Genomic DNA, 24,671 nt, shown 5'->3' on the forward strand with positions numbered 1-24,671 from the left:
CTAGTAGCGTCAACTTTCACGTAACGTAAAAATTAGCGATGCCTATTTTTTTGTAATAAATTTCTTATACCAGACACACCGTGCGGTAATCAAAATTAAGTGTGTAGAGAACAGACTTTATGATCGGAAGAATGCGAGTAACTTCAACAACAACAAATGCATAAGAGGTACATACCACAGACAAACAGACGAAACGCCTAGAACAATTTTAGTGAAAATTCATCGCCCAGTTCACACTGTCACCACCTGGTGGAAATGTTTCACGAAACACTGCGTTGTGCAATATCGTCATCAGAAGGCGCTAGTGTGAAACGTCAAACGCAAAGAAAAACGATGGGCGCTCTTCTTGTTATGAAAGCCACAACCAAGATTCAAAATGATCGTTGAAGGCGTGGTCAATGAAAATTTCGCCAGTGTTACGTTTGTTTGTCTGTATACATACCTGACAATGCTCACGAAAAAAACAAAAAAATACTACCGCTATGAATATTAAAAATTGTATAGTATTTTTTTTCTTCAGCCACCAACACCAAACAAGTAAGTTAAAATTAATAAGTGATTTTGTTTATTATAATCTAACGAACAAGATGAACAGTCGCTTTCTCAAAGGTCTTCAACTCAACGCTCTCTTGTAGACCGTTTGATGAAAAAAAATGTTCAAAAGAGTTACGAAATCTCACCGAAAGCACCATAGATAAACTGAAAGAGACTGGTTATGCCCAAATGTCCACATTGTGTACAAAATTACGCATTTGCACGTCCTGCCGTCTAGAATTTGACAAACGAGCCATCTGTATATCATCGGTAAAGCAGGGCGCAGGAAGTTCGAAAACGACAAAAACTGAGAAATTGCCATCAGCGACATCTGTTTAAACAATTTAATTACGCCCCTTTTCAAAAATGCCCTGTAATATTCTTCAACATCTATACCCATTTAAATATTTTTAACGTTGCAAAACACGCTTTCAACATTCATCTTGAAGAAGAGGGAAAACACTTGTCCTCAAATGTAACAGCAAATTAATGAATAAACGACTAATGCGCGGAGGGCGTGATAAAATCGGAACATTACGGTACATAGTATATTATATTATATGTATATATAATATATAATAAAAACAACTTGTTTTACTCACGCAAGGCCATTAACAATAAAATCAGCATCAAACTTCAATTTCCGGCCGAAATAATTTACACTAAAAAAAATTATTACTAAATGTGAAAATTGTGAAATGTTTGAATTGTCATAACTTTTTTGTTTATTTTCATGGTAGATTGCTAATACAATGGACCGTTTTCTCTAAAAAATTACGTTGGTAAAAAGATAGGGTTTTGAGATATTTGAATTTTTGTGACAAAAATGATATTTTTTAATGTTAAAAAAGATTTTTTTCACAGTGTATATTTTCTTAGGAATCGCCATTTAGTTATCTAACTTTGCTGAACAATAAAATCAGCATCAAATCGCGATTCCCGGCCGAAATAATTTACACAGAAAAATTTTTTTTACTAAATGTAAAAATTGTGAAATTTTTGAAATGTTATAACTTTTTTGTTTATTAGTTTACCATCACCAAATTTTTATGGTAGATTGCTAATACAATGGACCGTTTTCCCTAAAAAATTCAAGTTGGTAAAAAGATAGGGTTTTGAGATATTTGAGTTTTTGTGACAAAAATGATGTTTTTCAATGATAAAATAGATTTTTTTTCACAGTGTATATTTTCTTAGAAATCACCATTTAGCTATCTAACTTTGCTGAAAAATTCATAACAATCGAACAATCCGTTTTTGCTGTGCATATTTTTGAATATTTTTGAACCATTTTCACATACACCCTTTTGAAAAGTTAGTCGTGGCTCTAAATAAAAATTTGATATCGAAAAATGGCGATTTAGATGGAACTGAAAAACTGTGCAAAGTTTCAGTTCAATAGAAAATCATGAATTAAAAATTTTCCTTAATTTTGATGCTGTTGCTTGGAATCGCTCAATTCTTTCAATAGCACAGCGTAACAAAAATTAACTTTTGGTCTGTCTCAAGAGCAAACTAATGTGTCTCTGAAAGATTTTGGGCAGCGGGTATGTTAGGTACGATACAAACCACCCTCCAAAAATTGCATGCAAGTTTACATATTGACATAAAATGCTTAAATCTTTCAAATTTGATTTGATAAAACGAAATATTTTGCGTGAGTCGTAAATTTAGATGTCACTTGACCATTTTACCTTTAAATTGCTTAAAAAAATATTTCCATGTTTAACGGCTTGCAGTCAAAAAAGCCCAAAATCGCATATTTTGCCCTATAAATTGAGTTATAGCTCAAAATTGTGGCGTCCTGAAACAAATATGCGCCCGGATTCGGATTCAGCGGCCCAAAACCTGTCAGAGACACATACAGGTACTTTGAAAATTAATTAGTCGATTCGTTTGTAAATTTAAGTGGCAACTTTTAAAAGCTTCTTTGGTAATTCCTCTGTAAATTTCTTCTGATAATTCTTTATTAAATTTCGTCTGTTATTACTTTTGATTTTCTATGAGATACATCTTTGCAAATTAAAAATAAATCCACGAATTAACAACGGAACGACCGAGAAAAATCTCAAGAGAATTACCAAAAGAATTTACAAAAAAATTAAGATTACCAGAAGAGATCACAAACAATTACCTAAAAATGTATGAAGAAATTTCTATAGAATTTCTAGGAGGAATTTCTGTGAGAATTGAAAGAATTTTTTTGTTTTTTTTTTTTGAGTTTATGAATTCTTGAATAGGCTTATTAGAGGAATTTCTAAAAAAAATCTGACAAAAACACTCAATGCATCCCCTGGAGGAATTCCTATGGAATTTCTTGGAGGAATTTGTGTAAGAATCTCCGGAAAATCCTTGCAGTAGTAATTAAATAAATTCATGAAGAAATCCTTGCATAAAAAGACCCTAAAAGATTTCTTGTACAAAATTATTTGTTAAATACCTGGAAAAATCAGTTTAGGAATGAATGAATGAAATCAATTGAAGAAACTCTAAGAGAATACTTGAATAAAATCTGAACGAATCTTCGGGCAAATCGCAAGAGAATTACTAAAGAAATCTCTGGAAAAAATCCTGAAGGAATTTTGGGAGCAATTTCTGAAGGCTGCCTTAAAGGAAATCCTATAAAATTTTGAATAACCTTAGAGCATTTCCTAAATCCTTGGAGAGACTTCTGGAGTAGTTATTTGTTTTGATAAGATAGGATATCTGTTTCTTTACTATTTAGCCATTTACGCTGCCATTTTTATCCCACTCAAAACAATGGAATGAAGCGTTTTTGTTCTGTTTCTTATTTTTGTATATTTGTTAGAAGTGAGCACGGATTATATAAAAAATAACGTAATAATTCTGGAGGAATCAATCATAAATTCTGGAGAAATAGAATTTTTTGAAGAGTGCCCAGAGGAATACTAGCAAAAATTCCTGAAGGAACTCTTGAGAAAACTCCTAGAGTTGATGAATACTGAAAAATTCGTTAGAGGAAATCCAGAAGCATTTTTCGAAAGAATTCCTACAGAACTCCTACAGAATTTCTTCAGTAGGAATCCTTGGAGATTTTGTTTAATTAATGGAGAAATCCTATGATGAATCTCTTAGTAAAACCTTACAGAAACTTCTTGAAGAATCCTTGAAGATTTTTTTGGAAAAGGGAATTTTTGGTGGGATTTCTGAAGTAATCTTAGGAAGTAATTCTTAAGAAATTTTTAAAAAGACACTAAGATAAGTGATGAATGCTTGAGGAAATTCCAAGTTTAATTATTGGAGAAATATTTAAAAAAAGTTATTTGAGGGAAGAATTGAGAAATACTTAAAGAATCTATGGAAAATCACCAAAGGAATATTGAGAGGATTCTCTGAAAGAAACGGAAGAATGTTTAAAGAAACCCTAGAAGGGCTTCTCTTCCTCTGAGGGAATCCCGATGTAATTTCTTGGAAGAACATCTGGTTCTAAATGAATCATTGATGATTTTTTGTACAGTGACCCCACACCGATGAATCACCTTAATTTTGTACACTATTTATAAATCACCATGTTGATCAAATGAGTGATCCATAAACTGTGGTCATTTTTGACGATTCATAAATTGTGGGGTCACTGTAGTATTTTTTTCTGGAAGTTTGAAAGAATTCTTTAGATGATCTTCTAGATGAATCCTCAGAATATAATTGATAGATTCTTAAACTAATATTTCGAGAAATACTCGATGAAGCCTTTGCAAGAATCTTTTGAATTACTCTGTAGTATTTTGAAAACATTCCTGCATGTCTGAGGTGAACCAGCCAAGGGACTGAAAGCCTCATTAATAAGGCTAATTATAATAATATCATTCCTGAAGGAGTGCTTTTAGAGGAGTACTGAATGATATTCTTGCATTTACAACTTAAAAGTTTCTTGAATACAAATTATTCTTCAAGAAAAATTTCTTAAAGAAAAAAGTAAAGCAATCTTTGAAAGCGTTTATAAATGATTATTTGGTGCAATTTCTAAATAAATTGTTAAAACATTTTCAGCATAATTCTTATACAAAAATCTCGCGCTCCCGAAAAAATCATAAAGGAAAACAGAAAATAAGATAAGATAGATAATTTTTAACCTTCCTTTGGCCATCACTGCCAGCATCACTAGAATACTGAGTACAAAAAGCGAGATTTTTTTAAAGTTTTGTACAAAATATAACAGTGAGATTATTCGACAGTTAAATATATAGATTTATCATTGTAAAATATGTACATATTATGTAATTTTCATGGGGGCCCACCAATTTGCTTCCGCACCGGGCCCCCAAATTCCTAGCTACGCCACTGCTAAGTAACAATTATAAATACAGTTGATGATTCCGAAATAACAACATAGAGACATTTTATAATGCTTGGATGTATATTTTTTAAATAAGGGAACTTACGTATTTCCGGCAGTTTTGTTTTCTTCGTTATGGTTTTTTTTTAAACCTATTGAACTCAAAATTGGCGTCAAATCTTTCCCAGCCAAGCTGAATTATATTGTTCAAGTTTCAACCAAATTGGCCTACAAAAACTCCAGTGACGAAAAGAACAAACCTGCCTATCGGCCCAAAGTCATCTAGTAATAAAATAACCCTAATTGGATAGCTATGACATTAATAGAGGACAAAAGAGGATTTTTTCAATAAAGGCAACATATAATATTATAACGAATCTATCCGCTCTATTCCCATCTCTTTTTGTAAAGTATTTTGTCTTCAATACATAGGGTACCGAGCCACTTGGACAGTGGCTGGTATTTTGGGCATTTTTTTTGCTATAAATCAGTCAATTCAAAATCAATTGACTTGAAATTTTGTACACGGCTAGATACTAAAATTGTGTCAGTTGATGTGATGTGAGATTGACTGAGTTATAGCCGAAAAGTGCCAAAAAAAGGCCTGCCGAGATGGTTCCACTTTCCTATGGCTTTCTTACCATAACATATAGACAGAACCAAAGTTCGTCGTTAAAGGGTCTGAAAGTGTTTTAAACAAAGTTGTTACGAGATGCGAAGAATTAAAAAGTTATTACCGTTGCTACTTCCTTCGGTATGACCCGAACAAAATCAACCCGTTAGGCTGAAACTGAAAAAAGTCATTGACCTACTATTAGTACAAATCAATCGATTCTAAGTTTCAAGGTTTTCTTGAAGACACCGCATGGCGGCAAAGATCCCAGCGCAAACCGGTTGAATAGACGATTTTATAATCGATGAAGGCACGCCACCACCATCATGTGATGATTTTGTTTACGAATGCTGAATCGAAAAGCGGCGAAGCAAAATAATGTGTATACGAAAGCTGTTTTTATTTACAAGTATCACGTCCGGGAGAGACTTACACTCGGCCAATTACATACCATGTGCATACCGTATCGCGTGGCAGCTTGGCTAGCTATGGTTTCACGTGCATTAGTCGTCCGTACTCGGTGACATCCGAGGGTAAGAAAACACTAGATAATCCACCGTACATGATGGTATGTTCTATCCCATAGTTTGCGAAGTGCAATTGATATACCTACATAGTTAAACTTCGTTAGTAACTACCAGTGATTCCAATTTTTTTTTGTATAATTGAATACAATTTTTTTTTTCAAAACATTAACAGAGATTGAACAGCTTGGGAAAAATCAAAACTTAATTTTTTGCAAGTCAATATTGTATTCGAGGACTTCGGAGGTTGGGTTTAACTTTCACACACGGTATTCGATTCTCCTCGTTTGTCGGGTGAAGATCACTGCGTCCAGATTTTAGAACTATTGTGATATACCCTTCTGCTGTGAGGTACGCAAGTTATTTTAGTAACATTTTTGTCACTGAGATACCTTAGTATCGTCTGAACTGAAGACCATCTATTATTGATGAATAGAGATCCTGAGTTACAGAATGTTACTCCCCCATTCTGGCGAGACTAGCTTTATAAAGCCAACCACGTTCTTGGGGGATAAAATCCATATGTCAGCAGGCCCTAAAAAGGGCTTGCTAAGAACTTTGAACCTACGTTGGGTGAGTGTACTGCAACAGCAGAGGATGTGTTTCGATTTTTCTCTCTCCTCGTCACAGAAGCGGCAATTTGAGGTTTGGATAGCTCCGATCTTTTGTAGATGGTATTTGCAGGGGCAGTGTCCAGTTATTAGACCGATGTAGATGTTGAGATCCATTTTGTTGAGACCTAATAGTTGTTGGGTTTTCTTGGGGTTAATCGTTACGAGCCTTTTGGATTGGCTCGTATGGAGAAGTGCATTCCAGTTTGATGTGATTTGACTGACCATATATTTGTTCAGTTCCATTTTTACAGAGCAGTCTGACATCCCGCAGAAGGGCTCAGGGCCAATGAACCTTTCATTAGATCCATTCCTGGCTAGCTCATCAGCAATCTCGTTTCCCTCTAGACCCGTATGTCCTGGGATCAAAATAGGTAGACTCGATTGCGTATGGATAAGTTTTTCAAAGCCAGAATGCATTCCCACACTAGCTTTGAGTTAAAAGTGTAGTTATTAAGCGACTTAAGTGCCGCTTGGCTGTCAGAGAAAATACATATTTTTGCAAACCTATACTTTCTCCTCAGGCATAATAACACGTATTCTAATATTGCATATATTTCCGCCTGAAATACTGTGGGCCACTGTCCTAAGTGGACAGAGATTTTTGTTCTAGGGCCATAGATTCCGGAGCCTGTCAGATTATTCATTTTCATCTGTGAAGAAATTTATAGAGCCTGTTGGAACGATGGGTCCACCTCCTTCCCACTCCTGGTGGGAAAGAATGAACACATCGTTATAGTATCAGGTGGACGTGCTCCAAATAAGATACTATTGAGCACCTACTGCATATGGATATGTATGGGGCGGTTCATAAACCACGTAGACCAAAATCTGGCCATCTTAGACCCCTCCCTCCCCCCTCGTAGACTTTTGTCCATACAAAAATTTTAAAATTTGTATGGAGCGTAGACTTTGGTCAGACCACACCCCCCCCCCCCCCCAGCCTCATTAGTGTTAGGCCACCAGACAAGGGAAGCGTAAGTAGTCCTGGGACGGACAATGGTTTTATATATCCACATGATTATACTTGGTTTTAGGCCCCATCTTTTACACAGGGTTTTTGAACAAACCCAAAGTGTATTGAGACCTTTCTGCACAACTGATTGGAGATGAGAGTTCCAATTCAGTTTTGCGTCAAGTATGACACCTAGATATTTTACTTCACTTGAATAAACTATTTGTGTTTGATTCAAGAAAAGGGGTTTCAGTTGGACCTTTCTCCGTTTGGTGAAAGGGATAATGGAAGTTTTTTGTTTTTGTAGGATTTATGCCTAGTTGTTCCTTTTGACATCAGGAAAAAGTGTGATTTGGGGAAGATTTCATTCTTTCCACGATAACACTTTCGAATTTGCCTCGTACAATAATGACAACGCCATCAGCATATCCAACCACTTCGAAGCTTCTTCTCTCTAAGCTGTCTAGAAGCTCATCCACCACCAGTAACCACAACAAAGGAGAAAGCACTCCGCCTTGCGGACACCCATTTGTTGCTTTAACAGTGATGTATGAACCGCTAAGCTCAGAGGAGATTTTTCGATTAGCTAGCATAGCATGTACCCAGGTAACAATGTATGGGTCGAATTTTCTCCTCAACATTGCTGACCCTATAGACGAATAAGAAGCGTTATCGAATGCGCCCTCAATATCAAGAAATGCTACAAGGAGCAATTTCTTTTGCATCAAGTGTTTTTTCGATCTTTTGAACTACCGTATGTAGTGCCGAGATCGTAGATTTTCCACTTTGATAAGCGAATTGGTTTTCCATAATTTTGAGCCTTACAGAGGACTTATCGGCCTGAATGCTTTGAGGTTAGTTTTATCTCTCTTTCCTGCCTTCGGAATGAAGACAGTCCTCGACAGTGGCTCGAAAGATCTCATAGTCCTCTCAATCCTGGCCCGAGTGAAAGCTTGCTTTGCAACCTTTATTGCGTCTTTTTTGATCCATGATTGGATCTCTTGTGGATCTGAGACAGCAATTCCAGTGCCTTGGTAGCCGATGCTCGACTCAGGTGTTGAATCAGGAATCACCGAAAAAAGCCAATTAAAATTAATTATGATAAAGTCATGCGGTGATTGAAGAATCCAATTCTGGACGAACATTTGAAAAGGGCCTATCTGCTTTGCGTAAACAAACATGTTTTTGTCTCTGTAGGGCCCATCTGCATCCACCCACGCACATCAACACCCTTATCAGAAAGAGTGTTCTTCAAGCTATCTGTTAAGGGTGTTGATGTGCGTGGGTGGATGCAGATGGGCCCTGCAGAGACAGAAACATGTTTGTTTACAAAAAGCAGATAGGCCCTTTTCAAATGTTCGTCCAGAATTGGCAAAAACTAATAAAACTTCGGTTCGCATTAAAGATCATTAGGGTACAATAGCAGCATGCGAGATGAAAACGCGAAAAATCCAATTAGTAATGTTCGCTCGTCATGAATCTCTGAACAAGTACCACCGATCGATAGAGCCGAAAATACAGCCGAGTAACATTTAACAGATCACACCACGATCTTTTTGCCTGTCTAGGGATAGTCGTATTCATCTAACTACTATTACCTAGCCGTTCAACTCGAGAACACATGGCAAGAAGATCGTCGTTGTGATTGTTTTGCTCAACAATGGCCCTCTGTTAATTTCAATTTCTGTTCAATTTCTCTTATCGCTCGCTTGCGTATCTATCCACCGTATTCTTTCATTACTTTCCTTACTCCCTCTTACTTGGAGTAGTATAAATATCACCGGAAAAAGCCAACTAAAATTAATTATGATGCATAGAGTCAAGTCCAAAGCTTTCTGACGAATGGAGTTTTCAAACGTGGGCTTGTCGTTGTCACCAACATTACAAATGTCAATGTTCTTGGAAGAGAGAAACTGTAACAGGTACTCATCACCTCTGGTATTTATATTGGTACTTCCCCATACGGTGTGATGTGCATTTGCGTCGCACCCTATGACGAAGGGGATGTTGTGTTGGTGGCTGTAGGCTACGAGCGCAGCTATTTCTGGAGGAGGGATTTCGTTCACGTCATCTGGGAAGTATGCCGAGACCACCAAGATCTCTCTACTCCCGCTACGATGTCCCTTTTTATGAATTCTGAAATTGGAAAGTATGTACAGTTGTTATGTAATGAAATAGCCGCTCTAGGAGAAAGCTGGCTGTCATCATATACCAATTTACATGAGTGTTGTGGAATACCTTGTATTCTGGAATTATTGACCCATGGCTCTTGAATGAGAGCCACGCCACGGTTAAATTCTCTTTGGTGAACCGCCGACAGAACTTTAGTCGCCATTTCCGGGGTTCCCGCTTTTTTCCGGACGACGACTATCCGGCTTTGGATGTTGCGGATCATCAGGATGTAGTTTGATGTTACAGTTTGGATTGTTTCTCATCCCTGTAGCGACCTGGCCTGCCAGTTTCGCCTCTGTGGTCAAGCTGTCGCTTTTTGCACCCCCTTTGCCCTGTTTAGATAACTTTGGTTTGGTACCACTAGAGCAGGGGGTCGCATGTAAGCTTCGAGCTTTTCTTTTAGAGGCGGACAGACTAGCTTTTATGGTGCTTTTGGGGTGAGATTTACTAACCTCGTCCGAACCGGAGGCTTCTTCAGATTTCTCTTGGGTCGGCCTTTCTGTCGGATTGGCGGTAGTGGCAGTCGGTTGATCTGTAATCTTCTTGAGTTGGATTTCATCAAATCGGTAGTTGAGGGTGTATTTGGACTTCTTCAACTTTTCCATCGACGCACCCTCTACTGTGAAGATCCATTCGACATGAATGTCTCTCTCTCTCTTTATGAGACAGACCTGTTTGATCCATATTTAACATTAATGTTTTTCAGAATGGATCGTTTCACAATACGCCAATTAGCTGTTATGATGTCATTTTGGCTTTCTATGAGAGCCTTTATTCGGTCGTCGTCATAGCTGGAGCTTTGTGGGAAGAATGCTCGGATCATCTCTGGACGTGGAATCGCCACTTCGTCCATTGCCATCTGCTCTGCACCTTGGGTTTCATGGATGGTTTCATGGATGAAGATATTCTCTTTAACCACTCAGCAGTCTCTTGATCCTTACAGATTAGAACCATGTAACCGGACTTGTAGATGAGGTTGTTGAATTTGGGTTTTATTGGTTCGTTTCGCAGTTGAACTACTCTGAGCAGGAGTGCTTCTTGTAGAAGGTCTAGCTAGGATGTAGTAAGTTGGACGGTGGGAAAGTCTTTGGGTATTATCCCGACCTTCACGCTTTTGGCCACATCACTGTAGCTGATACCAGCTGTTTCCCTCATGGGTGGGTTTTGTTGTCCAGACACGTTTGTCTGAGGCGCGCGGTTTGAGGACTGTTGGGCGCGCTCTCTCGGATCCAGATGATGCTTCACCCTTTTTTGTTTGGGGTCCTATGTGGCGGATTTGTCTAGGTCGTTTTGAGGAAGTGGGCTCGCTCTCCTTATTCAGGATTATAGACAAGGCCTCATTCCGGTCTTATCTCTTCTTCCGGAGAGTTCTTAGCTGCTTCCTCTGCGAGCGTGTGAGTGTGGGGATTTTCTTGCTCGGGGCCCCCTTGGCTTCCGTAGAACCCTTGTTATCTTCGGATCCTTTGCTACTTGCTAAAGATTCTTGGGAGTTGATGACGATCCTTTTACCATCATCTTCGTTATCTTCCATGTCCAGCAGGTTGGAGTCGGTCGATGAGGGGGGTCGTAGATCGATATTCGATTACTTTGTTATATCATTTATTTTTCTTCTTCTTTATGGCTCTACGTCCCCACTGGGACTTGGCCTGTCTCGCTTCAACTTAGTGTTCTTTGAACACTTCCACAGTTATTAATTGAAGGGCTTTCTTTGCCTGCCATAACTGGAAACCCCATCATTTATTCTTAAACTCTGTATTTATAACTGTTTCGCTCGACGAACAATAGGTAAATGAGGCATTCACAATGTCGTGGCTTAACATTGAGATATTATTTTCTTATCTCAAACAAACAATATCACTTTTTGACCTTCACATCAAAACATGCTATTATTTAATTCGACCATGTATTCCGGCACTATCTGACCCGATTTTTGGTCTGTTTGATGTAACTTATACAACTCTGATACCTTATTCACATCTGGCCGGAAAAAATATGAATAATCTGTATATGTTCAGAGTTTTTTTTTTATTGTTTTTATTGTGGAGCAGGGAAAAGCCCCTGGGAGTGAAATTCTTTCTATCGGAATCTCTTCTCCCAAAGGCATAAAACCTCCTCTTCTTTTCATACATCATTTACAATTCATGGCACACTTCCAGTGAGAAAGTTTCTCTTTGAAGGAAGTGTTTTAACTTATGCTTAACTTACAATAATTACAAAATTCAAAATATAAATAAAAACAAACTGTATAAATAAATATAAACAAACAATTCAATTGGAATTAAGGGTTCCTCCGGATGATGGACTCTAGATGATCAGTAGTTGTCTGCCGTAGTCCAGAAGAGCATCTCACATGTGGGGAAGCAGCATGAATGCAGCGCGGAGCAGATGGTACGCATTCAATTCTGGAAACAGTCATCGACTTTATTAGGCGCGCAGTATCAAAAGCTTCGACCTGACATATACTAATTCGTTACCTAACAAAACAGCAGCCTGCTCCAATCGACGTGCCATACGAGCTGTATGGCTGATAAGCCAGAAAGTCGTTGAAACGGAGGCTCAGTCGTGTGGCTTTCTTTATCCAGTGGAATAGTAGCTTACTTTCGGCCGATGAACCGGACGATCAACTGAAGGACGCAGCCTATGGAATCGTAGTTTTAGTTGAAAATGTCGCATATTTCGATCAATAAAAATGCAAACTTCTTAAAACTCTCTTGTTGTAGCATTTTTGTACAGGACCTACTAAACTACATATGCAGATCATGTATTTTTCGTTCAATTGATGCACTTTTATTTTTGTCAGATTAGATGTGCAAAATATGGTAAATTTATGAACATCGTCAACTGCATAAGCAGATTTTTCTATTTTTTTATTATGAACAAACTACCCGTAACACGTATTACATGTTCTTATGTTAATGTTCCCTCAAAAAAAGTTTAAAAATATTTCATCCAATATTTTTTGACATATTCAGTATTGAAATTTTCTTCAATAAACCGTCAAGCTTTACTGAAAGTTCTGTAACTTTCAAAAAACTTATCCACTCTCGCTCAAAATTTTATCAATGGAGCTTTAATATATAGTTTATTATCGGTCAAAATTTCAGCGCCTTTGACGAAAAAAAATGCGGTACGGACAATTGTTTGATACACTGAAATTTCTGCAGAAAATAATGAAATTCTTTTTATTGTGAAATATTGGCAAACAGGAGTATGCACAGATTTCAAATCGATATTGATCACATATGTTAAGAATGTTAAGATGGGTTGTGATCAGACAGATTTTCGCTAGAGGGGTTCACTAAAAGCTGCGAAAATATTGTTCTGCGTAAACATTGCGAGGCAATTTTACAGCTGTTAAATCTTAAATTATTTAACTGACGAGCTTTAGATATACATAATGTTTCATCTGCAATTTCGTGAAACATTTCATTTCAGCGGTGAGTCACGCTGTTTAGTGAAACCCTCTTCATTTTTTACAATGCTTTGTATCCATATGATGATTCAAACAAAATGCTTAAAAGATCCGAATTGAAACATCTTCGATCTAAGAATATAATCATTCAATAACTTTTAGAACGGTGGTTCAAAGTTGCTCTAAGAGCCGGTGTGCATCTTCCACTCACTTGAAGTAACTTGGGACGACGACGACGACGGTTGATTTTGCCAGACATCGTTTCGTAAGAGCGTCGTATTTTCTTTCTCATAGTGTCGTGTGATTGTGGTGGCTATAGCAGAGAAGGGTTAATGTCTTCAATTGCCAATGGTTTAACGTACTGATCATCGTATCATCGAGTTAGTTCCAGTTATCTTGCCAATTGAATTTTAGAATTGAATGTTATCAGCGAAGGTAGATAACAAGAATCATTTTCAATTGATGATCATTACCATGACCTTCTATTGGTCGTTGAGCTATTTCGTGCTTTTAGTCCATAAGGCGAGCTTCAAAGAAGTGGGTGAATTTTGCGATCAACTTTTCATTACCTGGTAGCTTGTTGTGGCAAGTGATCTGTGAGCAACACCTTTTATAATACTCTGCCGTCAACTGTGTAAAGAAATAGTTTCTAGAGTGATTTAATTTCCTGCAAACACAGCCGTTGCGCTTTATCACTATCAGACGTTACTATTCTCTATTTCAGACAAATAAAACTACATCATGCAGCGGTGGTGGTTTCTTGACGAAAAAGATGGATCGGCCAGCAGCCTAACTTCAGCGGCAGGAACATCGACGAAAAAATCTAAACCGGCTAAGCCCGCTGGTGATCGACGGCACAAGTTTCGAGTTCTTGTTACCTATGAACTACTGAAGGACGAAACTATAGCCGTTACAGGGAACTGCGAAGCGTTGGGCAATTGGGAGCCGGAACATTGCGTTCAAATGCAGTTGGAAGATGGTGAGTACTTAATCTTGTGTTATCAGATAATCTTAAGGTAAACATATAGCTCATTTGCGAATTTACATGGGTTTAGCATATAAAATAGTTCAACCGGACTACCGTCGATATTTTTCAATAATTCCACTAGAATTCTTGAAGTTTTTATTTTATTTTTTTCCAGAATTCTTCCTGTGTGCAAAAAAGAAGTTATTGGCGTATTATGAATGTCGCATATAATAAATTCTTGCCATTGAAGAATCCTTTTAACAACAGTTGTAAAGAAATGGGTATGCAGCATATCCATGCTGAGAATGATGGATTCGATTCCCGGATAGTCCAGGAACTTAAAATCAATCAAAATTTCCTTGACTGCTTGGGCATAGAGTATCTTTATGCCTGCCACAAGATATAGTGTTTGAGTGCCCTTAATAATCACACGCTCCCAAATTCATCCTATTCGAAAAGCGAATAGGGGTTGTCCATATACCACATGGACAGAAAAATCGTGCTTTTTGAACCCCCTCCTCCTCCCCGTGGACCAGCGTGGACTTTAGAAAAAAAAAAAAAGATTTTGCTTCGGAAATCGTTTTTTGTTCAATTAATTTTATTGTGTTTGTTTAATGTATGATCTTTTGATTATTGTTTAGTAAACTTTCAGATCCTTTAAGGTGCCATTAGACTGTTTGTCATTGTGACAAAGATTTGCCATTGAAACCCGACATTCATCCAACGTTGCTATGATTCACGTTGTGTTGGTTATTTGTTGGACTTGTTTGGCCAAATATTTGTCATGTCTAATGGGACCTTTAGTTATTTATTAAACTTTTTCCCACAGTTCTTGCAAAACTGCTTTCCATTCCCTTTGACCTCCTGAAGGAAAGCCTTTCAGCTAGCTAGTACACAGAAGAACTCGTCGAGTCCACCGCCACCTCCTCAGTAGCTCCGTTACGGGTGATTTGGGTTATATAAAAGCCTGAGGTTATATGAAAACACCTCCGACCCCCCTCTGTGTCGTAATCGATTCTGGTAGTTGCTTCCGAGAATCTTGTACAAGTAGCCAACTGGCACTATTGAACGCGTTCCTTGCATCCAGGGTCACTATTGCACAGTAGCGAATTCCCCTCCTCTTACGCTGGAGAGCTGCCTCGGTGGTCTTTGTGACCGACAAAATAGCGTCTACCTTCGACTTCTCCTTCCAAACTGGTTATCCGAGAGGACATCTACAGTATGTTGATAATGATCGTCTCGCGCACCTACCCCGTCGTGTCAAGCAAGCATATTGGCCAACAGGTCTCTTAGTGGGTTTCCCGCCTTAGGCAATAGGACCAAGCTCTGCTGCTCCTAAACCTCTGGGAAAACTCCTTCGTTCAGACATTTCTGCATAGAAGATCTGAACATCCCAGGAGTATTTGCAATAGTTACTTTTAAGACCTGATCGACAGATATTCGTCTTTTAATCTTGCCAGCTTACCTGGGTGAGTCCGAAAAATTTCTACGTGGACGATTTGCTCTTTTACGCGGATACCAAAAAGGAATGCGAATCTCTCTACAAAAACATCGAGTTCTGAACAGTAGTGGCGTTGTTATTCGCTAGTGAAGCTGCAACGAACTAGAAGAACCGGTTTGTAATATTTATTTTTTCGAGAGTGTGGAATCTCTAAAAAAAAATAAAAAAAATAACTCAAAATTTTGAAAAAGGGAAAAGCCCGCTTGATTGATTTCCATTTGAAACCGTTCTCAAAAGGTTGCGCCCTTTATCTTTTCAAATATCATTGTAAAATATTGTAATAAATATTAAAATATAACTGGGTCAACGTTGTATGGAGGAACTTTAAATTTGATCGTATCAACCCGGAAAATGCAAAAAAAGTACGTTTTCCCATACTAACATCTATACAAATTTCAATCGCAATGCGGAATACGGGGAAGCAACCAATCGCTCCCAAATTTTGCACAGTTCAGGTATCAGGTATCAGAAGACCGGCTCCAGAGGCACGTTATCCTCCATTTGGGACATTTGTGCCATCGCCAAAATAACAGCCTATTTCATCATCTACCTGAGGGAAAAGGAAGGAAAAAGGATTTGGATGGGGATAGGGACAGGTAGGGAAATAGGAAAAATACCCAGGAAGAGGGTACTAACTCACAAGCGTACCACAATGGGTTCAAACAGCGCCCTGAAAAGGGCACTGTAATAACGCATAAAGCGAAAGAGAGCCAATAGCTCTTTACCACAGCGGGTTAAGAACAACAAAATATCCTGAAGATTCAGGTTTCTGAAGTCAGTTTCACTTAATAAGTGTTTACCGAATACTGGGAAACGCCGTTGCGCGAAAACTGGACAGTTACATATCAAATGATACGAAGTTCCATTATCGGATTCACAGCTATCACAGGAAAATGAATCAGCTTGCTGAATATTCGCCATGTGATAGCTGAGTCGGCAGTGGCCAGTCAATGCTTTGACCAGCATGCTGCAATTCTGCTTAGACAGATTAGTTAGATACTTCGCCATCCGTAGAGATGGCTCAGCACTATACAATTTGGTTTGACGATTTGACTCCAAACTACTCCAATATTGTCTGTGTTGAGTGACAGCCCAGGTGTGAATCTGAAGCTTAATCCAACACTTCGATATCGGAATAGCTGGCTCAGGGCCAATGAAGTCATGTGATGCTCCAGAGCGAGCTAACTCATCAGCCAATTCATTTCCAGCGATGGAAGAATGACCAGGTACCCAACCCATAGAAGGTGAACAGCGTTTGCTGAATTCAGCTCCTCGATTTGAGTTCGACAAGCGATAACTATCTTCGACCTGAAGTTGGCCGAAGTAAGTGCTTTAATAGCAGCCTGGCTATCTGAACAGAAGTATATTACTTTGCCCATTACGTGCTGCTGAAGTTCTGATTGCACTCCGCACATAAGAGCAAAGATTTTGGCCGGAAAAACGGTGCAGTGTCTACCAAGTGAGTAAGACTAATACAGCCTTAGCTCACGAGAATAAACACCAGCACCTGCTCGACCTTCGAGAAGGGAGCCATCAGTGTAACATACGATGCCGTCTGAAATACTTCTTTCCAGATAACCAGATGTCCACTCTTCCCGGGAAGGGAATTTCGTGAAAAATGTCCTATATGGAAAATTACAAGCAATTGTAAGATCACTTGGAGCAAGGACAATTTTGTCCCAATTCATCAAAAGTGAAAACAACGAGGTGTGTGTTGGTGTGCGGTTCACAGGAGTTTCCTCTAGTAGACCGAGTACCCGTAACCGGTAAGTGCAAGAAAGTGCTTCTTGTTTGAGATGAATGTGTAGTGGGGCAACGTCAAAGAGAACTTCGAGCGCTGCCGTGGGAGTTGAAGAGAATGCTCCAGAAATCGCCATTAAGCACATCCTTTGGAGATGGCCTAATTTTGATTGGACCGTTCTTACTTCACCCTTTTGCCACCGCACAAAACATCCATAAGCCAATATTGGCCGAACCACAGTTATGTAAATCCATTTGATATACTTGGGTTTTAGACCCCAAGTTGTACCAAAAGTACGCCGGCATTGCCCAAAGAACTCAATGTGAGGGGTCCAGGAAAGCTTGGAATCAAGAATGACTCCAACGTACTTTACCTGTTCAGTCACATCGATTTCAGAATAAAGAGACGCAAAGGTCAAACGCCATTACGGTTTCGCCTTTCCGTGAAAAGAACAATAGATGTTTTACTCGGATTAACCGAAAGGCCACATTGGCGACACCAACCCTCAACTACCTGAAGGTCGTTTTGCTCGAAAAGGGTGCTGATGCACATACCAACTAACAATGTTAGGTAGTCGTCGGCAAAACCATAAGTAAGAAAACCGCTATTATTGAGTTGCCTTAATAGCGTATCTGCTACGAGATTCCACAAAAGCGGTGACAAGACTCCCCCTTGGGGGCATCCACAAACACTCAATTTCCTAATCCCTGCTAGACGCAATGTCGAGAAGAGATATCGGTTTTTGAGCATTTGGTGAATCCAATTGGAAATCATTGGAGATATACCATGACTCCGTGCAGCGAAAGGCACGTTGTCAAAGGCACCCTCGATATCTAAGAAAACACCCAAACAAGATTGCTTTTGAGCGAATGCTTTCTCGATATCGTAAACAACCTTGTGTAAAAGAGTCACAGTGGACTTACCAGATTGGTAGGCATGTTGGTTCACATGAAGAGGCACGTTGGCCAGATGAACATCACGGATGTGATGATCCACAATGCGTTCTAAGCATTTCAGAAGAAAAGAGGTCAAACTGATAGGTCTGAAACTCTTTGCTTCTTCATACGACGCACGACCCACTTTCGGAATAAACTTTACAGTAATATCCCTCCAGGATTTGGGAATATACCCTGTAGCAAAACTGCAAACAAGTAGTTTTTTCAAAACATGTTTGAAGTAATCAAATCCCTTCTGAAGCAAAATAGGATAAATCCCATCTGCCCCAGGAGATTTGAAGGAGCAAAGCTATTAAGAGCCCACTCAATCGATTCTATAGTTACAATACTCCGAGCCGAAGCTAAAGAATCATAACTACAAGAAAAGACATCAGGATCATCCGAAGATGCAATATCCACACATGCAGGGAAGTGTGTGCTGAATAAGCATTCCAGAACTTCCTCATCAGAGGAAGTCAGATCGCCATTTGGCAAACGAAGTTCGTTCACCCGGAAATCCTTAGATTTCGCAAGGATTTTGTTTAACCGACTGACTTCACTCAAGCTGGAAACATTTGTACAAAGGGTTTTCCAGCCGGATCGTTCAGCAGACCGGAGAGCTTTCCTGTAGGCCTTGCGAACCGACCTGAAAGCCTCCGAACCAGCCGAACGTCGTCTGTTCCAACTCTTTCTACATTGTTTCCTGAGTTTCGCCAGATCAGAGTTCCACCAAGGGGTTCCTCTTGTGATCTTCACAGACCGTAGAGGGCATGCTTCTTCAAAAGCTTCCATGATGAAGGTCGTTGTAGTATCAACGGCATCATCTAAATCACTTGGAGTGTCAATGGATGGTGAATATCCATGAAAGTTGGCTGCAACCAAATCAGTATAAAGATCCCAGTTTGTTGACCGAGGATTCCTGAAACGCAATGTTTGCGAAGTAACATTTAAATGTTCAAAAAAGATAAAGCGATGATCAGATAAAGATTCTTCATCTGACACATGCCAATTGGTCAGCTCGTGACTAATTCTGCTAGAGCAAAGCGTTATATCTAACACTTCCTCTCTAGCAGATACCATGAAGGTTGGGCGGTTGCCTATGTTAAGTAATGCAAGATCTGTACTACTTAAGTACTCCATCAAACTGGAGCCTCTCAAGTTAATGTCTGAGCTACCCCAGATGATATGGTGAGCATTAGCATCACTGCCAACAATTAGCGGAAGGCCTTTTGAAGTGCAGTATGCGATGACTTGTTTGAAAGCATCCGTAGGGGATGGTTCATCATGCGGTAAATACACAGAACAATAGACGTATTTCCTGTTGAGGTTTCCAACAGATACATCAATTGTGATAGCACATACATCTCTGGTGGTTAGTTCAGAGATGAGTGTAGCAACCATTGCGTTGTTGACAAGCGCACAGGCTCGAGGCATGACACGCGAGTTTGCCATTTCATGTTTACTGAAAGTCGCAAACACCGGGTTCACAAGGTTTCCTAGATAGAAATTTCCCTTACGAAAGTAAGGTTCTTGTACCAAGGCCACTTGGGCTGTACCATTTTGCATAAGTCTGCAAAGATTGATCGTTGCTGTTCTTTTATGCTGAAGGAGCTATCCTAACCGTAGCCACTACCCAAACTAGGTAAGATTAAACTCTTCGCAACAACAGCACAACAAAGAACAGCAACAATAAAGCCAAATCGGTATCGATTGGAAAACGCCAAAGGCGAGGATACACAGAATACACTGTAAATCGCATAATGCGAAACCATATAGGTGAAAATTTAAACTAATTAAAAACATCTTCATAATCCCGCCCTTATTTAGCCTCAAGTGAGACTAAAGAAGGGCAGCTGATTGTCTCGGAGAAACACAAAGTCCACTGCACCATTGTTCCGGTTAGCGCAGTAAGGGCTACATACTGTGGAGGGCGCCCTCCACAGGCTCCGTTAGCGGTTAGGTTTTTATTAGACCCCCCCTAGCCATTCATTCCTAGGCACGGTAAGCATAAAGCCGCATCACACCATGAATTAGGGTCACCTATTGGTGGATTCTTACCACCGGAACAGGCGGTCCGTAGTGTTATTCATAGTCAATTGAGACAATCGCTACCGACACTACACAGCTATCTAGGCTGATCGAGAAAAGAAGTTAATATTGATGATCAACTTCATACGGACTCGAACAGCCAGCAAACCAATCAGGGAAGCAACCAAATTTTGCACAGTTGTGGTCGCTAAAAGGAATCGAAAAAGTTTGTTCCGAAAAATCGACTTTGTTTACCCAGTCTAATAACTATTCTAGAGGCTCAAACGGATTTCATACATCGCAGAGCCGAAATCTTGAATCGACACAATTATCTTATGCCAAATTGCATTATGCTAAAGAGCACTCCTTTCAAAATCAAAATAGCAAAATTAACAGAAATTTATTTATTTGTCACGCTGATTAAGTTAACCACCGAAATTGCTTTTTTGGCTATGCAGTTTGTGTTCCAAACAACCCATCTTGAACTATTCAATGTACTGTATAGAAAAAAATATATGGTGGCTGTACACTATGGCGAATTCGATATCAAAGTTTCCTCTATCCAGTCTAGATAATTGCCAACATTGGTGTAAACGCCGGGATGATTTCTGGTGCCACATTTGTACGCTCCGAAGCTGACAACCCCAATGAGGTAGTTGACAAGTTCATGTTCACGCGTTAAAGGTCCGCCTGAATCGCCGCGACATGAGTCCTGCCCTATTGATCCTCCGATGCAAAGCTGGTCCTTTGATAGCACTATACGCTGCAAATCGAATGCTTTATCGCAGACACTTTTGTTTTGTCCGATTACCGTCACGTGCCGTTGTAGTCCGGGTGTTCCTGAAAGTTACGAACATTTACAGTAAGCTTGCTTCAGAAGAGAATTAAAAGAAAAAAGTGATCCTGCGACATAAAATGGCTTTGTTACAAGGCTTAATCAATTATTATACTTGTGATCCTGAAAATATCGTACCTTGATCAGTTTGCCCCCAGCCCGTAACGACAAATTCTTGTTGATCGATGGGCAATTGTCTGATGATTTCGCTGATTGGCAAGCAGACTGGCTTTACAAAATCGTTTATTTCAACGTCTGTTTTCGTTTTCAGCAGTCCGATGTCGTGCCGCATGTTTGGATCGTAGACATGATACAGAGGATGTGGGAAAGCCTTTTCGATTTCGTATTCTGCTCTGCATATTTCAACATCTCTCTTGATGGTACAACTGGCTTTTTTCGTGGTATCCCACTCGTTGAATCTGATACGGTGGCTGAAATCAAGTGTTAAATTTTAGTTGATCAAAAAGGAAGCAAGTGAAACTGGTTGATCGACAACAATGACTCAAACTGAGGCTTATGAACTCTGATTAACTTGCTGTATTCAGCAAAGTGGCTTGGTACAAATGCTTAGGTAATCTAAATAGCTTACATCGACCAATATCTCGGAATGCTGAGAATACAATGTGCCGCCGTTAAAGCCCACCGATGATGCACCAAGGCAACCCCACAATACACGGAGAACCTTTTTCTGCTGACTCGATATTGAATTACACCTGCCCATGGATACATTCCTGCTTCGGTTTGTTCACCTCCGAAAATACGATTTTCGAGTTTGGCAACTCCACATCCTGCAACATTTTGAACCACCGGGCAGCATACCTTGAAGAAATACAATAATGGTTTAAAACCGATGCTAGTTTAAAACCCACTTATAATTCGTAGATTATGTGTGATAAAGAAGGTTGACCTTGAAGCAATCAGCTTAATCCATTCCATACGTACCAAAGGCTTTGGTGGACTATCATCCGTCTGACCACATTTGCTATGATCTAAATAGTAATATTCCTCGTATGTAACATTTTGCGATCGTAGAATTTTTAATGCAAATTTGCAATCTGGAGGTGCCACACATCGTCCTACTCGGTCGTTGGCTGTTATACAAGTATCGTTGAGTTCGCTTTTGACAAGACAGATTCCCAGTATCAGCAAAAACAGTACGACAGCCGAGGGAAACATCTCAGACTGTGACGACTGTGAACAATCGTGTCCGATGCTCGAGAGATCAAACGTCCAACTGATACATCTACGATCCGGTTTTTACCAACACAGTACCAAAGCCAGGAAGATGATGTTTTTCAATACGGTAGTGTATCAAAACCAACGTTTTCCATTAATCACGCTACGTTGATTCCTTTCATCCATGGGTTCACAAGCTGTGATATGTTTGTGATTATTAAGGTATCAACACAAAGTATCATGGTCAAACAAATTGTGTTTGGATTGCAATACGTTTTTTATTGTTCAGTACCATCCGTATTTTTATGCATTGAATACATACGACAAGTGCTGAACATGTGAATTTAGCAAAAAAAATGTACTACTTAATAATCATCAGCAAGTTTGGCTGTTTTTTGTATGTTGAGTGCATTCAGCAATACGACTTCTGACTTTCAGCGATTTTTTCTTCAATTTTTTGAATTACTTTTGAATTGTTTTTTCTTTTATACTTTGCATATACTTCCATGGTATATACCTTCTGACCTTGCTTCTGACTTTCTACCGAAAAAACTTAAGCATAGCATACATACCTGCGATAGTGATATTACTGTCGTACATGCAAACATTTTCGAACTTTTCGAACCCTCTAAACAGAATACCCTCTTCGAATGAGTGTGATCAGTTTTGTACCTTTTAATTCCGCCCTATTTTGCTTATCCTTTGACAGATACGCGTATTTTAACCACCGATAAACCGACGTGACCGACGTGACAGTGGTGTTTCAAAACTGTCCCCCCTAAATGTAACGGTCGATCAGCGAAGCGAGCGAACGCTTTTGTCAAATCAGCGCAGACGCAAACCTTTTCCTATATGAATACACGGGGGTTTGGAGTCAAGCTATCAAAACAACGCTAATCGTTATTGAGGAGGCGGTACACTGAAATAAATTTTGTTGTTGTTTCCACCGAATCCATGGTAAAATTAAGAACTGTACCAACAATTTTCAACCGAATGCAAAATTCTGTTAATTGTACTGAAACATTGTCAATACTACCATGCGTGAAGTACCATTGACTAAAAACATTCTTGATGTTACTATTTTGACAGTGTATTTTTGACCATGTTTATCTAAGACGCGCAACATTCAAGTCTACATGGTCGAAATTACAATGCCCAAACAGTAGAACTAAAAATGTTTTTAGTCAACAGTAATACACGCATGGTAATATTGACAATGTTTCAGTACAATTAACAGAATTTTGCATTCGGTTGAAAATTGTTGGTACAGTTCTTAATTCTACCATGGATTCGGTGGAAACGACAACAAAATTTATTTCAGTGTAGTGTTCGGCTATTTTTCATCATGGCGTCGGGGACAACAATTTTGAATTTATTTGTTCTAGCTGTCACGTCGGTTCGTCGGTGTTTTGACTATCACTTGTAATCTTCTTCAGTATCAGTTATCCACTTATAAGTGACACTGACACTGGATAACTGACATTGAGGAAGATTACAAGTGATAGTCGAAATACGCGTATCTGTCAAAGGATAAGCAAAATAGGACGGAATTAAAAAGTACAAAACTTATTACACTCATTCGAAGGTCTCAATCTGTTGTACAGAAATCAGAATACGAGTTGACTTCTTCGGCACCAATGAAGTCCTAAAGCTAGTTCTTATTCCCATATCTACAACAGAATATGGTAAAGTATTTCGTTTAGCTGCTCACTACCGTATTTGGAAGGTTCAGACGAGAGTTCGTTCGTTCCTTTCTTACATCATCTACCTTCGGCGGCTTCACAACCTGGCAGCTACCATAGTTTTATCTTTCAACAAGCTTCCGCGCTATGGCGCTCTTTTTCTCCGCACGCCATGGACAGTTTCGTAAGATTTTCACATACCTTTCTGTTTCATACCATTTTTGCACCTCAGCAATGATATTTTTGTAGTAGGGTAACTCTCGCTGAGACCATCCCACTATTTACACCATCACCATGTCTTCAAATATGTTTATGTGAACGGTTTTCTGAAAGTCCCCCTCAAAAAAGTAAGAAAAATGCATTTTGTTGATCAATTTGATGGACCCCCCGTTAGTTAGAGCCACAACCATTTTTGCGGGCCCCTCGATTTTGATCAATTGTTGGCTCATTTAAACCGTTATAATTCAAAAGTTTCTCCAAAAACCACCTCATAACAAAATGTTTTTGAAAAGAGGAAAAATAGAGCTACTATTTACAGTTATAAAAACATGGGTCGGCCGTATTGGTTTTGGCCGCCATCTTGGATTTTTATACCAAAACTGTTTTTTCACCATGTTGGCAACCACCGATTTTCAAAATTTTTGCGTCAATCGAAAGCGTATCATAACTTTTGATAGGAAAAAGATAC

General features: G+C 39.2%; 2 protein-coding genes across 9 annotated transcripts in view; one reads left to right on the top strand and one right to left on the bottom strand.

Moving 5' to 3' along the window:
- Positions 1–24,671, top strand: part of LOC109428257 (glycerophosphocholine phosphodiesterase GPCPD1) — a 76,810-nt gene that overhangs the window by 19,169 nt on the left and 32,970 nt on the right. For 4 of the 8 annotated variants that reach the window (XM_029872474.2, XM_062851591.1, XM_062851592.1 and 1 more), the window contains exon 2: positions 13,843–14,097. In XM_029872474.2, the coding sequence (XP_029728334.1) occupies positions 13,860–14,097 (238 nt within the window). In that variant the 5' untranslated portion in view covers positions 13,843–13,859. Of the gene's footprint in view, positions 1–13,528; positions 13,554–13,582; positions 13,773–13,842; positions 14,098–24,671 lie in introns of those variants that run through there. The other 4 variants (XM_019703984.3, XM_019703985.3, XM_019703982.3 and 1 more) reach the window with 4 other exon arrangements.
- LOC109428261 (CLIP domain-containing serine protease B15-like) lies at positions 20,680–22,800 on the bottom strand. Its single transcript, XM_029854288.2, has 4 exons — positions 22,068–22,800; positions 21,715–21,944; positions 21,264–21,556; positions 20,680–21,130 (listed from the first exon to the last, which is right to left on the bottom strand). Exons 1-4 carry the CDS (start codon positions 22,299–22,301, stop codon positions 20,820–20,822), a joined length of 1,068 nt encoding a protein of 355 aa, XP_029710148.2. The 5' UTR covers positions 22,302–22,800; the 3' UTR covers positions 20,680–20,819.

The sequence above is a fragment of the Aedes albopictus genome, chromosome 2 (genome assembly GCF_035046485.1).
Source record: "Aedes albopictus strain Foshan chromosome 2, AalbF5, whole genome shotgun sequence".
NCBI classification, from domain to species: domain Eukaryota; kingdom Metazoa; phylum Arthropoda; class Insecta; order Diptera; family Culicidae; genus Aedes; species Aedes albopictus.